This window comes from Gymnogyps californianus, chromosome 3, assembly GCF_018139145.2.
Source record: "Gymnogyps californianus isolate 813 chromosome 3, ASM1813914v2, whole genome shotgun sequence".
Classification (NCBI taxonomy): domain Eukaryota; kingdom Metazoa; phylum Chordata; class Aves; order Accipitriformes; family Cathartidae; genus Gymnogyps; species Gymnogyps californianus.
Genome location: NC_059473.1, coordinates 67,267,026 through 67,283,312, shown reverse-complemented (window position 1 = coordinate 67,283,312; position 16,287 = coordinate 67,267,026). Strand labels below are relative to the sequence as shown.

Here is a 16,287-nt window from a genome sequence, read left to right as displayed (position 1 = left end):
GGTTTGCAATCCTCAAACACAGAAAACATCAGCAAATAACAGTAATTACATTCTCCCTGGTATACTGGTTTTAGCCTTAGAGCTTGAGAAAAGGAGTACTGATCTCTTCAACAGCAGGGCGCTTGATTTTTTCCCCTCAATCGGGTTATCATCCAACTAATAGGGATTTTATATATATGTGTGTGTATAGTGTATCTATAGTATGTGTATATAAGTGTAAGTTCATGGAGAACTTCTACTTTATATTCCCAGTGTGATATTAGACTAAGGTTTAAGTTTGGTTGAGGTAACCTTTTCAAGAACAAAATGAAATTGTTCCATTGTCTAATGTTCACTTTTCTTCGCTTACCCTTTTTGTTCAGTTACTGACTAACTAACTTTAGTTAGTTTGTTGAATCATGTTGACCAGAACAACTGAACTATTTCTCAGTATTACTTCAGGTAGTGAATGCTTAAAATCTACTTCATTACATTTATTGATTTTAATTATACAAGGATCTGTTATTATCTCTACACCGTTTTTTTTAGTTGAAAACATATTGCTATCTAAATCACTTACATGTTTCTAAATAAAAATCCAAAATGTAACTTTAATACCTAGACTGCATGGGCTAAGTTTGGCAACCTTCTCATCTTTGTTAAAATGCAAGCTGCCTACACAGAAGTTGTTCTCTCCTAGTTTTTGTTTAAGAAGTAAATAAAAGTTTCCAATTATTAAAGGGAAGATTATGTTTTGTAATCTCTTTGTTTTTATAGGTATTGCCAGATAGCCCAGATCCATGCCAGCCGTGTTCCTGTGATCCAAATGGGTCTTTACATGATACCTGTGTCAAAGACGAGAAACATGCAGAAGGAGGTAAGATCCCTAAAAGACAGTGATGTTAAAGGTTAAGTTCAGCAATGGTCAAAGAAAAGCTGAAACACATTTGTGATATCTCTTAAAAAAAAAAAAGTAACTTTTTTTTTAAAGTTTACTCATGCAAACAGTAACCCACCTGCATTCTTATGATACTTTTCTTTGGAAACTCAGGTTTTATATTCCCAGATTTGCTGAGGCTTCTTTCAGATTCATGGCTTGCAAAGTTGGGTACGTTTGGAAGAGTATTCCCCATGGAATATATTGGAGAATTTTGGCTTTAAAGAGCTTTCTTCTTTTACAGCAGAGATTAAAACCATAATGTTTTAATCTCTTTTCCTCTCTAAGCATACTTCCATTTGAAACCTAGAAGAAAATCTGTTTGAAAGGTGTCATATTTATGTGCCATCTATATTATTAATGTCAGATTGCAAGCTGTTTACCATAGTCCTGTAAAAGCTATCTTCAAATAGAGAATAAACTGCTTCCTTGTGCTTTGGAAACAATGGATTGCCATATTTTTCTGGTTCTTTTGTTGACAAACTTCTGAAAATACTGTAGGAAGATAACAACAAAACTCAAGGTCAGTTCTTAAGAGATGTTTTAAATGGGCTAATTACAATCTATTGACAAGAGATGTTGTAGCAATCTTTTTTGAAATAGAGATCAATGGAACATAAAAGCAGCATAGCAGAGATGCAAATACAGGGCCCAGAGGTGTAAAATCTACTGTAACAACCATGTACTGATTACATCAGTTCAATAAAATGATACTGATTACTGTCACAGTGGTATATATGGTGTGTTGACCTTGGCCAGCTGCAACTGCCCACCCAGCCGCTCTCTCACTGCCCTTCTCAGCAGGACAGGGGGAGAAAATAAGATGAAGCAGCTCATGAGTCGAGGTAAAGACCAGGAGATTGCTTACCAATTACTGTCATAGGCAAAACACACTTGACTTAGGGAAAATTAATTTAATTTATTGGCAATTTAAATAGATTCAGGTAGTGATAAACAAAGACAAAAATTAAAAAAAACACCTTCCCCCCACCTCCTTTTTTTTTTTTTTCCCAAGCTCAACCTCACTCCTTCATTCCCAACTGCTTTACCTCCTCCCCTACCACAAATGGTGCAGGGTGGTGGGGAATGGGGGTTGTGGTCATAACAGTTCCTCTGACACTCCTTTCTCCTCACACTTTTCCCTGGCTCCAGCATGGGTCCTTCCCACAGGCTGCTGTCCTTTAGGAAAAAAAATCTGGTCCACCGTGGGTGTTCTTTCAGGAAATATCCACCTGTTCTTTCATGGGGTCCTCCATGGTGTGCAGTGTGGATATCTGCTCCACCATGGTCTCCTCGAGGGGCTGGAGGGGAATCTCTGCTCCCGTGCCTGGAGCACCTCCTCCCCGTCCTTCTCCTCTGACCTTCTCTGACGCACCTGGCTGCGGGGCTCAGCTGTGCCCTGCACTGGGTCCGTTGGAGCCGGCTGTGGCTGGCACGGGGCAGCCCCGTCCTCTCCTCAGAGAGGCCGCCCTGCAGTCCCCGCCGCTGCCAGCGCCTGGGCTGTGCGTCACACCCGGTACAGTGCATCACACGGATTGATAGGAGAGGCAGTAGAAGCAGAAGAGAGGATGAATCCCAAAGCTGGAAAAAACACAGCAAGACTGTGCGATGCCCGTACCAAACGTGTGGGTGAGAGCGTACAGGTTACCGATGAAAGACTTAATACAACAAAGAAACCTCTCATACTATTAAACAGGACAACTTTTATTCAAACATTTGCCACTACTGACATTCAGTGCTTTTGTAAAATACTGAGACTATGATTTTGAGATGGAAGAATGATTAATTCAAAGAAATGCCATGTCCCACCTGCGTGTTAAGCAGCTGCTCGGTCTCTCAGTTCCTGTCTGTGACTGCTGCAGCCTTTCTTTTCACACCTTCTGTGCTGGCCACTGGTGCGGGTCATTCTCCAGGGGCCTGGCAGCTGAAAGGCAGTTAATAGGCTGTCAGCTCTTCTCTTATGGGAAGAGGAAAGCAAAAAGATAAAGACAGTTTTCCATCTTCTTTGGTTGTCAGTAGTAGTGTCATTAGGAGCTCTCATAATGTCTTATTCTTGCCTCTGAGCATTCAGCAGGTCTAAACCATCTCATAGTTGCTTTCTAAATCTGCTTACACTTTCTGAATCTGACTGATTGGTACTGTGCTTTAACACCTTGCTTCCTGTATCTCCTTCTGCCTTTTTAATCCTCTGATCTTCTTTCTGGTAAATTCTTCTCTTGCCTCTTTTCTGGACCTCTCTAGGAAGAGAATAAAGCTGCTGTTTGGACCCTTCCTTTCCTTTCTTGCTTTTTCTCTATTGTCTCCCTCCATCTAATCTAAAGATTGTTAACTGTGTCTTTCTAATAAATCAAGAAATGTGTCATACCGCCATCTTGAAGATAACATATCCAAAATTGGATTACTCTCTCTGTTTTGCCTCCTTTTACTTTTATTGGCAAGCGGCCAGTCCTGCTCATCTGGCCCCAGGCATTCAAACAAGTTTCATATCTCAGCAGTTCCTCCAGTCCCGAGAACCAGAGAGTTCTTTTGTTCTCGGCACAAAATTAAAACTCTCATCATTTTCTGTCTTGACTGTAACCAGCTTGTGCTGATCTTCCTGAAACTTAACTCATTCGGCTGCAATTGGTTAGAGGCCTGTTGTTTCTGAGCACATTAGACTATTCAGCAGAGATCTGCTGAATCTGCTGTTTGTAACACACAAAGTAATTTTTTTCCTTTATTGCTTTTTAAACCCATTGATGTCTCCTCTTTCCAACTTATTTACTGTTGAGGTTATTCCGTGTGTTTAAACTACTTCTCATATATGACAAGCGCAACAATTGTTATTTAGGTAACAGCCATCATATATGGAATTCCCTCCCCAAAGTAGCCCATGCATTTGTTCCTGAAACCGGTTGTCTGTGTCCTGCCCAGTCTTGGGAGTCCAGTGAGAAGTGGACAGTTTGCACTGTGTAGACAGTGGCCAGAGGAAAATTCTGATATTTATCTTATTTATCTATTTTAAGACCACAAGAACAAAAATAAGTCAGCTCTATACGTAACTGGGCTTTGTGGCCATTCTGCCTACAACGGTCCTGTTCTTTGCTCCGTGTTCTTTCTGTTTATTTGCTTTTCTTTACTTCTTGTTGTACTAAATAAGGTTCCAACACATTAGGAAAACTGTTTACTTCTTGCACATTATGTTTGATTATAGTGTTTGGACCAGCAGGCCAGATTTGTGACTGTAACGTCTTACTCAACAGAAAAGACACAATAATGCTAGTTGAAAGAAAAAGCCTTTTTAATATTTCTTTTAAGGAAAGATTTTTGTAGTAATGGAAGAGGTTGTGTTAGAATCAAGAGCAGGTCGGGATATAACTTTTAGCATAAAACTATCCTGAAATCAGATCACTTTTTACCTTTTTTTTTCCTCAAATTTATATTCAATACCCTGATAAAATTCTTTTTACTGTACACTGCTCACCCTGGGAAGCAGTTGGGTTTGAAGCACTGGGGAGCTTTCATAAAGGAAAGGCTGGAAAGCATGATCTGTCTGAAGGAATCCATCTATTCACCTGTGAACCAGAATGAATACACACTGGGTAGGTTGAAAAACATCTCAGAATTTGCTGGCTGGTTGTTTAAGGATAAATTGTTTGCTTGGTGTACGATGGGAATATGCTTCTTAAATGTGTGGTAAGCAAATGAGTCAGGAAGATTAAAAACATTAAACTAAAATGGAAATATGATAATAAGGAAAATCACTGGGGATATAAAGTCACCATGAACAGTTCTCAAGGAAAATAAAGCTGGAGGCTGTATGTTCTCTATGTGCTTGAATACTGTAGGTAAGCAACAATTAAAATGGAAAATTGTAGCAAATACCATAATAACTGGTACATTGATGAAGTGCAACAAGAGGATTTAAATGACTGCATCCTGTAGTTGTCATCAGGTTTCGGTAGATAAGAGAAGGGCATGAAGGAGTCGCTTTATAATTGACCAGGCATTGTTTCAGGAGAAAAAGAAGTATTTTTGTATATTAAGCATGTATAATTTCCATTTTGATCAGCCTAGTATAACTTTGTCCTCATATGTTTCACTTGGCATTCTGAAATGAAATATTACTATTCTAGCTTGTATAGTATATTATTGGTTTTGAGTCTTCAAGAATGCTTGTCAAATATTCTTTCATAGCAACATTATATGATATGTTCATAAGCAATGTAGAAAAGATAGAGCCAGAAACTTATAATAAATCATAGTATGTTTGCAAACTGTGGTATTGATAAAACAAACTGATGAAAATGTCTCTAAGTTTTGTAACTGAAAGGCAATAATTTTAAAATGGAAGTTGTCCCCCTGTGTCCAGTCCATCCTAATAATAGATAAACTTGACCATCACTGATATTGTGATCACTTGAAATTGTCCATACAGAAGCGCAGGTGGAACCTATACATTCAGAACTACTCTGTACGCCAGTAATTAGGCTTTCTCAGTGAATCTGTATTCTTGTTTCAAGCTGTAGTGGCTAGATTTTAACAAATAGCTGTTTTACTTGGCTTTTAAGCACCTGCAAGAGCTGTGAGGTTTGGAAACTGGCAGAGTTTTGTGACTCAGTCTTCACTGCATGCTATCATAGTGTATCACTGCTATCGTGCAGTGAACTTTTTTCCCTATTGCCTCTTTATGTACAATATAATCCCAATGACAGATGCTTATTTTTGCTGAAAAACTTTCTCAGACATTTTAGGATAAGTAAGGTCCAGACATCTTGATCTTTATTCAGTCTTCATAGTACTTTGCTCAGCAAGCAGTCCCACTGACTTCCATGAGATAATTTTTGGAATTTATACACGGTTGAACAGGAGTGAAAATGGCAGAGGCCAGTCCTGGGATTGCAGGTTTTTTCAAGGGTCTGGTGCGTGCTTTTGCATGCATTTATTTTTGTGCAGTTTTGAAAGACTGGTAGGGTAGGAGAAAACTGACTGATAAACCTCATCTTTCAAGGTGACTCATCCTCTAGGATGAACTTTCAAAGCCTCTGTACACTCAAGGATAGGACAGAAACTGATAATATTCAGGTAGAAAACAGGGAATAACAGCTTCAACAAATAAAGCCCCATTCAAATAAGGCCTATGAAGTAATAGACCAAAAGCAAAAGAAGATGTGCTTCTGCTGAAATGTTAGTTCATTACAACAATAACAAAAGACAGACCTGAGACATCTGCCCTAAATCGAAATGTAATTAGGCTGTTGGCATAATATGCACTAATATGCACTACAGAAGCCTTGTCAAAGATAACCAGTGGGACACTGACAGGAATTTACATACTGTGTAATACAATGAGAGCCTAGATCTTGCAAGTGCTGTAAATGTAAGAAGACATTGAGCGAAATAAAATATACAGGGTAACTGTATTGACAAGCATAAGAGCTGGAAGAATATATGACAGTTAGTAGTCTCTACGCATTCCTCTCTCTGTTGTGGAGCGTGAGGTCTCTTAATAGATGGTAGGCTGAAGGTTATCCACTACTGTGTATGCTGCATAAGAAAGGGGATTGCTGGGCTGGTGACTGGAATTTCCAATCCTGGTCTGGCTTCCTTAACTGCAGAGAAAGGAAAGAGCAGGAGAAGGGAGGGTTCTTGATGGGGAACTAAAAAAATGGACTGACTGGGCAGTGGAGGAGAGACTATAGATTTAAATGAGTATTTGGGAGTTGTTCCATACTGAGACATTTAATTGCATTTGAGTTTGCTGAGACTTAACTCGTGAACCTAAGAATGAGTTCTTGAAACTTTCAAGTAAGACTGGCTCACTTCTAAAGAGTTAGACTTGCCTGTGTCTTTTACTGCTGAACTCTGGTGTACAGCAGGGTATCTTCATCTGGAAGGAACAGAAGTTTCTCTCGTAAGACAAGATTGTCCAGCTAGGATGCATTGACCCAGATTACAAAAGAGCCTGAGGCCTGCTGTGCTGTGGGGCCTTACCGGTGGCTAGTTGAGAGGAGGGTAACTCAGAAATTTGACAATCAGCTGGCCACAGGCATCAAAACCCATGGAGCACATGGATTCATGATAGTAAGAAAGACAGAAATTTCATGCAACTGAAATTCTGTATATAATTAGGACAGATCAAGAAGGTGACAGTCAATATGATGTGCTACAGGAGATCAAAGAGACTGCAAGGTTAGAGAAGACAGATTGAATTTCATCTCTGTATAGATTAACAGATAATATAATTTAAAACTCCTGTAGGTGACTGCTTCTTCAAACGGCTAGTTAGAGAAACCATAAAAAGAGAAGTACCTCTGGATTTATGCGTGAGGAACAGGTTTAAAAATCTCCTCTTGAAGGGCAGTCAAATTCAACATTCTTGTAGGAATGAGATGGCCTCCCTAAAAACCAACTTAATCAAAACAAGGAAACCTTTAAAAAGAAAATTAAAATGAACAATCCAAGATTGCTAATGACAAGCATAGGGTTTATAGACTGCATATTAGACATTCAGAGAAGATGCATTCCTCTAGTTCAAAATGATTCAAGCAATGCAATTAAGCTAGAAGAAAAAATCTATTTAAACAATAAAAAAGAAGCTCCCTGAAAAAGCAGAATTTATATCCAATTGAGGATAATAGAAAAGGACATAAATTGTGACAGATTCTGGAAAGTCATACTCTTAATAACACGTATGCGTATTTTAAGGGATAATTTGCTAAATGCTTAAATGTTGCTAAGAAGTACTTCTTCAGATAAATTGGAATCAGAAAGACTGCTAGAGATTCAAATTCAGTAGGAGTTAAATATGATTAAGGTGTAATCAAGTTATAACCGGAGATTTCAAGAAAGAAAAGGACACAGCAGAAAAGCTAGATTAATTCTTTGTATCAGTGAATAGAAGAGCTCAGGGAATTTCCAACCTGGGAGTCTTTGTTCATGGGGACAAGTCAGAAGAAGTGTCTCCAACAGAAGTGTCAGGTTTAGAGAAAGCTGATAAATGAAGAATAAAAATTCATCAGGCATATCTTGTGTTTATCCATGGCTTTTAGATGTAGTTAAAAATGGAGTTGCTTGAAGCATTAAATATAGTTCATAATACTTTTAAAAACTTACATTAATATCACATAAATAGAAACTGTTTATCCAATTTGTAAAGGAAAGGCAGAGGGTTCCAGGAAAATAAAACCAGAAGGTCTGGTTTCTGTACCAAGGAAATCAATAGAACTACAATAAATGATTTATACCATTTCTGAACTGTGGCAAAAATGGGCAAAACTCAAAATCAGTTTTTTTGTAGAGGACAGGGCGCCTTATGAATCTGTTTGAAGGATTCAATGAACATGTGAACAAAGGCTCATTTGATTAATATTGTATTTTTATTTTCAAAAAGTTTTGACAAGATCCTTCACCAAAGACCATGGAAGAAAGTGTAATAGAATAAGGAGGAAAGGTTCTTTCATGGATTAGTACTTGGTTCAAAGAATAAATGGACCATTTTCACAGTGGTGATCAATATGAACTGTTGAAAATATTCATATTTAACCTGGAAAAGGGTTGAGTAGGAAGGTGACAAAGTTAGCAAGTACAAAATCTTTCAGCATAGAAAAATGAAAGAACTGCAAAATGTTCAGAAAGATCTCAAGATAGTCAGTGGCTGGATAGTAAAATAACTGATGAATATTTGTAGCAATTGAAGGAAAAGCAGAACACAGAGACAAGTAGTTCTACTTGTACATTGATTAAAGCGATTTCTGAATTAGGCACTACCAGTTGTGAAACAGCTCTTAGAATTACCTTGGACTGTGCCCTGGATGTATCAGCTCAGTGCTAGCTCAGCAGGAGTCAAAAAGGTCAACAGAGCCTTCAGAAATATTACTGATGTTTAAAAAACAAAACTGAAAAAATCATCAAACCATTTATAGGTCCACACTATGCACTCCCTTCTCCTTAAATAATTTGTTAGAACTGGAAACAGTGCAGAGAAGGACAGTAGAGATTTTTCAGCCATACAAAGCAGTTTCTGTGTAAAGAGATATTAAATAGGCTTAGGAGTTTTTGGCATATGAAATAAAAATGTCATGTGGGATATGACAGAGGTATATTGAAATCACAGATGACATGGAGAAAGTGAGTAGGGAATGGTTACTTGCTGTTTTCTATGATATGAGAATTAGAGGGCAATAAATACAGGTTTAACACACATCAGTGTTTTCTTTCACACTACACATGGCTAAATGTGGAACTTACTGCTAGGGAGCTTTATGGATTCTGAAAGTAAAAGCATGTTCAAAGGCGATTAGGTGAATTAATGGAAGAGAAGATTTTAAGGGAGGGTTAGATGCAAGGAAGTAGGGATAAGTTTCAGTTTAGAAGATCTTTAATACGTGGATTTCTGGAAGCTCAGAATTCAAATCACTATATACTTGCTCTATTCTTACATGCTTTATTCTAGCCTCTTTCAGACAGGATACTGAGTTAAATAGACGTATGGTCTGACCCACAGTAAATGCCCTTATGTTACACCTACCAAAGGTGTTGCTTTGAGCACTCTAACGCACATATCTGATAACAATAATAATGATAAATCAAATATGCCTCATGTATTCTCCCTCTTCCCATAGATATGTTGCCTGGTTTCTGTCACTGCAAGACTGGCTACGCAGGAGAGAGCTGCAATAGATGTGCCTTGGGTTATATGGGATATCCTGCGTGCCTGCCCTGCAACTGCTCACTGAAAGGCAGTGTGAATTTTGACCCTTGTGTAGGTCCCTGCATCTGCAAGGTATGGATGTCAAATTCTTCTGAGCCATAGGAAGATACTAATGATATTGAAAGATGATTGCAATTAATGGTTTTCTGTCATACAATAGAGTTCCACTGTCCTGCCTAGCTGTGTTAGTATCTATGTTAGTCACTTCGCATAGAACACTTGTTCTTGATTCTGTAAAGTCTTAGGTTGTCTTGTGTCATCTCAGTACTCACTGTAATTAACATAGGTACCTAGGAGCCTGCTGCCAGTCATACAAGTCCTTAGAAATCTGTAATGAAGGGATACTTAAGAAGCATGTGAATCATTTGTTTCCAACTTGCATCCTCATCTACTCAGAAACTATATGTTTAAAGTATTGTGGGCTCTAAAACTAACCTGTAATGTGACCTCAAAAAAGAAAATGAGGTGAACTGATGTTGTATTCAAACAAACAAAAGAGTTGCCTTTTAGGAGTTGTCATTAGGGATATAATCCTCTTTTCTTGCCAAGTTCCAAACTGAGAGCATTCTTTCCTGCCTTGGGATGGTTGTTTAGAAATCTCTAACGTATTTAAAAAAATAATAATCCATCCTTTCTGTAGGATGAATTTCTTAATTTCTAGGAAGAAAATTTAAGAATTATTTTCTCTGTGCGCCTTCATGTACCTCCAGCAAATTATATATTGATATTATATACTGAAATAAAAAACTTAATAAATAAAACACGCATCCACTGCTTATAAAATACCTAGTTACCAGAAATGCTTTAGAAATGGTGGTGCTCTGTAAGTCACAGTTTAGTAAGTGAACATGAATAGGCCCAAAGGACAATTTACTGTACTGTGGGTCAATTTTTCTGTGTCGTACTTGTGGGAGTTTCCTTCCAGCATTTAATTAACAGAATTAGTCACAAATGCGGATTTAAAAATACTTACATTACGTCCTTAAACACAAGAGTGTACAAAAAATACTTCAATCTATCAGCTCATGCTGCATACACACATAAAGCTCTGGTGTGACAGCTGAATAGCACTGAAATCTACTCAGAGAATTAACCTTATCCTCACTTTATGTAACAGTCACATGCTTTCTGTCAGAAATAAAATCTATCCATATCACAGTTCTAATTCCTTAGCTATCAAGTCTGGTAGATCAGAAAAGGAGTGCTTTTGCTATATTCTTTTTGCTATTCAATTTTGCTATACTGAAAGGGAGCTTTGATGAAGGTGTCATATGCCAAATACAAGATAACCACTGCTGAATGGTTCTTATTATTAGGACATTATTTGTGTAATGCCAAACTGACCTGTTAGTACAATCAGACCAAAATGAACAAATATGGAATAGAGATAATTGTTCCTATACCAGAGAGTCCACACTATATACACTTTTTCCTCACTGTTCATCCTTTATTTCCTTTCTGCTCCTCTAATCCCTTTTTAAGTGCTTGTGGGAGAAAAATGATACCCTTTGCAGGTAGCTGAGATACAGATACATACACATTTATTTTCACTAGCAATCTTCAAATTCAAATCAAAGCAGATTATGGTCAAAGGGACACTGAAATTGTCAGATTAGTTATGCTCCATATGAAGAATAAAGTGGTATGTCTGGACAAGTTAATAGCAGGTCTTAGGAAGAATACTTCCCTTCTTTTAATCACATCTTTCAATTACATATGATGAGCTCTAAATTTACTAGAGATAGTTTTCTTGTAAAGGAAGTTGACTGCTGGAAAACAGTTCTAATTGTAAGCAGCAAAATGCAACAAAGTGGGCATTAGATTGTTATCTTTACCACAGCAGCCAAAGTAAACTAAAGTACAGAAAGGTGAGAGACAAGTATAAATGCCTGTTTTATCACTAATTATCTCAGAGATCTTTCTGAAGGTATATGGTCAAAGTCTCATTTTTGCGTAGTTTAAAACTGGACTCAACACAGTATTCAGAAATAAATGAGGCTGTGGAAGCATTGCTTCATTGGCTGAAGGATAGGTTAGATCTCCTTTCCAACTTTGAGTTTTATATATTTATTATCCACTGAATTTGCTGCCTACTCAATAGAATTATACAGGTTTTACTCACTGATGATGTGCTTGTGACTGCAGAGTACAACAACTTTTCATTTAAACACATACTTTTGCTTTGCAGCTCTCTTTTTTTATTTTACCCTTCCCATTCTGCACACAGTAAGCACATCAGCAAGGTCTGAAACTTTTGGAACCAGCGTTCATAGTTCTGGTTAGTAGAATTGTGCATGAGAGCATTCGGGTGCCTGGGAGTGCCCAATTGTTACCCACATTATTTTTCATATGAAGCATGAGTAGCTGGGTGATTTTAGCATACCTATGGCAATAATATGCATTGATTAATCCTGAGATTGCTGGTAAAAATGTAAAAATACCATTTTTTAAATTAATGAGATGTTGAAGTTAAAAGTAATTGACTGATAGCCTTGAGTTGTATTAAAGAGATTTTTGGTTTGTTGAACAGAGTCTATATGATGATGTTGAAGGGGAGCATAGATACAGTACAGCAATAGAGATAGAGCAAAGATATTTTGCTACACATGTTGTTACTGTATAATTACTGGTGAAAACCTATTTACATTTTCATTTTATCTCCTTCTTTACCTGTCCTTACCCCTTTCCCCTCATTGTCCCTATTTTCTCTTAATCCGTGTGTGCTATCCTTTCTCCCCATACCTCCACATGCTTTGCCCTGCTTTTTTCATCTTTGCTAGATCTTAACCAGGAGGCTATCAAATGGCTTTTGGTGAACTTACTTCAGAGCTGTGTATTTCAAGCAATCATAGACTACACAGCGTGGGCAGGCTTTTTATAATGTGTTCATTCTCTGCTGACATGGAGCCAACAATTTGGTCCTGTGTGCATACCATAGAGCACTGTATCCAGGATTAAAGAGACTATATATAACACTTTTGAAAGGGAAAGAATTTTCTGGTCTGTCTTGGGAAAAATATTGAATTATTAAGCCAGCACCATAGCGTGAGCCTTTTGCAACATAGTCCATGTAGAAAAGCTAGCTTTATCTTTGCCTATATAAAAATTGATTTATTGTGTAAGGTAGCAGGACTTAATGCACACCATAAGCTTTCTCTGAAAAATGTAATTACCAAATGCTAAGTTTAGAATTCTTCATGTATGTTTAGTGCCTGGCTTTTTGCAGGGGAGGAGTTTGCAGACATGGCTGCACGGCTGGCAAACACATGTAGTTGTGGAAAGAAGAAATGCAGCCCTTTTAACCCTTGGATTTAGCCTGAATTCAGCTATTAATGATAGACCACTGAAAAACTGATACGCTGAATGATTGGTACAACTAATACTATGTACCTGTAGTTTGCATCAGTTGGTCATGCACAGATTTTATCAGCCATACCTACAAACTACAGTTGTTGAGGCTGTAACATTGTGTCCCATACTTCCTTCCCCTCTGACACTCTTAAGTGTAAAGGAGATAAATTAGATTATTCCCTGAAATCAGGTATGTCCAATCATGTAGAAGAAAAATTAAAAATCTTTTAATGTCCGAATTCTGTGTCCTGTTATTTACATGCAGCCATAGTAACTTTTATTGTGTAAAGGATTTGCTACTAATATTCACAAATAAGAATAGTCTTTCCTACAAATGTCTTTATAGTCCTGCATTTATACTCTCCTGCAGAGTATAAAGCTGGTGATCTCAAGTTCTACTCTATGACAACTGAAGTAATATTCTAATGTGCATTTCCAGGAACATGTTGAAGGAGAAAACTGTGATCGTTGCAAAGCAGGTTTCTTCAATCTGCAGCAAAATAATCCCAAAGGCTGTGAGGAATGTTTCTGCTCTGGGAAAACAAACGTCTGCAGACACTCTCCCCTTACCTACAGAAGTGTAAGAAAAATCATACCGTATCAGTACATGTCATCGGTTTTGTGTTTCTGTCTGTTGTCACTGTCTATTGTTACCAGGGTGCATCTTATTATAAAACCATGCATGTTCTTTTATGCCCCATATATTTTTCATTTATCCAAAAGGAAATACTTATAAGCTTTGTTTCTCTTCATTGTGAGAAAGTTCTGAAAAAGTACAGTTGAACAGTGAGAGGTGCAAAAGAAGTTATAACAGTCAAAAATGAAGCCATGTGCATAAACACAGTCCTGGAATGTGCATACATAATCAGTCCTGAGTTAAATGCAACATATCTATAGGGCAACCTCTTTTCCAGGTCATTATTAAATTTCTAGACCTGAAATAAGAATTTTGAAACATTAAATGTACAACACACAGCTTATGTAAGAAAAAGGGATGCCCTACAGGGGGCATTTTGAGTGAATTTATTTTGCATACTGCATTCCTATGAAAGGATGTGAAAGGGAGATGAACCTGCTGTTCTTATTTGTGCTGTAGAAAAATGTCTTTAACCTGCAAATATACTCTAAACTTTAAATTAGTTCTCAAAGCTCAGACACTGGTTCCACTGTAAGGGATATATGTTACATATTCATGTCTGCAGATCGAGTTTGAGAAATGTGTTCCAGGTCTACTAGCTCCTGGTTTTGGCTGTATTGGTATGCTGGAAGTCTGCAAGTAAAATCATATATGCCTGGTGTGCTCATTTACATGCCAGCATCTGGAAAATTTTCCATCCCACGGCTGAGCTAATTTATTGTTCTGCTTGTATCCAGGCTCCAGAAGCTGTCCTTGTATGAACAGTGTGCTCTTCTCTGATGATTTGTTTGTAGCTATGGGATTTCAGAAATTCAAGTTCTGGTGCTTTCCAGCTTTGCTTTGGCTTTCTAAAAAAAGTGTATTTGAACTTGTAAGTTGTAAGGCTTTAGAATTACAAATTATTATAAATTATGCTGTCTACAACAATCAGAAAATGTATATCCGTTTGTCAGCTCATCTTCTGTACCCTCTGTGACTGATAGTATTTATTGAAAACTTGTATAATATTTGGAGATATTCTTACGCACACGTTTGTACGATAGAATTTCCTCCTCACTCTCGACCATATGAAGCAGAGAAAGCAAATACTTGCAGTAACTTCAAACTACTCGGAAGTTATAACTCCCAGTCACATACAATAAGAGAAACTTTTGCTGCTATTACTTTGTTGTTTCCTTTGTTCCTAAACTGTTGTTAATCATATAAACGTAATCAGTTTTTTAAAAATAGAAGAATGAGAGGCTGTGGCTATTGAAATGACTGATGTCCTGATTCTCATTGTAATGTGTTTTGGTTTGGGTTTTTGTTTTTTCATTATAGATAGAAGACATGAATGGCTGGTATCTGACTGGCTTACCGGGTCTCATCAGAGTTACCCCCAAGCAAAAGAGATTTGATGGGCATCAGCAGTTTAGCATCAGCAACGTGGCTGCGCGAAAAGTACTACCACAGACTTATTACTGGAGTGCACCCAGTTCTTATTTGGGCAACAAAGTAAGTGCAGATGGTACTTGCCTAAACGCTAATTTGATTTATTGAGAAAAGAAGTAAGGCTTTGAAGGGAGGTGGAACTGAAGGAAGATTAAGTTGGATAGCTATTTGACCAGCAAAATTGCAAGCAGAAAGGAATCAGGCATATGGAGTATCCTTGTGAGGCAAAAAGCTAAGTAGAGAAAATTGACTAAGTATCTTTGACCTTGAGCCTTCTTCGGGCTTCTGCTGTCAGGTATTAGAGAAGTCTGTATAGTTCGCAGCATTGTTTTTTGAATGAATTAGCTGGTGTGTGGTTCAGCTTGTCCTGTTCTCTTCCCACCTTGTCCTCAGCTTTGAAAACCAGTTCCCTCGTCTGCTTTTCAGAGATGCAAGTTGTGTATCAGATGTTGTGGGGGTGTGTTACAAAACTTTAATGTTTGGCAAGAAACTTGTGTGTGGGGAACTCTCTGCCCTAGAACTCAGAAAATGCTGTTGTGAGCCCTGTGCCAGTTCTAATGCATATATTTATCCAAGCCTGCATGTCCCCCATGTGTGCACATACACACATATTCATGGCCTGCAGGTTAATACCAAAAATTTGCTTTCTAAAGTCTTGGATGCTTTAGTGGTCTGACTATCAGGCTTCTCACCGTTAGACTTTCTGCTATCATGCATGATACCTTCATGACTTTTTTTTTTTTTTCCAGAGAGTGGAATTGAGGACTGAATGAGTCCTAAATATGAAGAAAGCTAAACAGCTTTCCATTTACTGTAACTCTGATTATGCTAAAACTTATCAGAAATGCTAACACTAATACACTTGAGCACATTTTCCTCTGTAGTCTCTTCAGGCTAGTCAACTTCTTATTTATTTATTTTCTTCCTACTGGCTGAAAATCAACATGACAGAAGGTAAGTGAGCATGTTGAAACTAAATAGCATCATTCCAAAGAATTGGGCATCCTGTTCATGGCTATAAATTGTTAAAGATAGTCAGGCTCATTTAGCTGGGCAAGGGAGAGTTTCTTCTATAATCTTCCATGTCTGGTGAACTTACCCTGAGATACGAACTGATACTTTTCCAGACAGAATTTCATCCTGCTTCTATTCAGTGAGCAAAATAATGGTAAGAATGTGCACAAATTATTTGAACGTGGAAGATATTTTTTTCAGTGTAATTTGGAGGTCCTTTGTGGTTACTGTCAGATATCTCTGTAT

General features: G+C 37.7%; 1 protein-coding gene across 1 annotated transcript in view; it reads left to right on the top strand.

Moving 5' to 3' along the window:
* LAMA2 (laminin subunit alpha 2) overlaps nucleotides 1–16,287 on the top strand; it is a 382,277-nt gene that overhangs the window by 153,034 nt on the left and 212,956 nt on the right. The window contains exons 9-12 of the mRNA XM_050893952.1: nucleotides 757–856; nucleotides 9,520–9,680; nucleotides 13,399–13,539; nucleotides 14,917–15,090. Coding sequence (XP_050749909.1) covers nucleotides 757–856; nucleotides 9,520–9,680; nucleotides 13,399–13,539; nucleotides 14,917–15,090 — 576 coding nt within the window. The remainder of the gene's footprint in view (nucleotides 1–756; nucleotides 857–9,519; nucleotides 9,681–13,398; nucleotides 13,540–14,916; nucleotides 15,091–16,287) is intronic.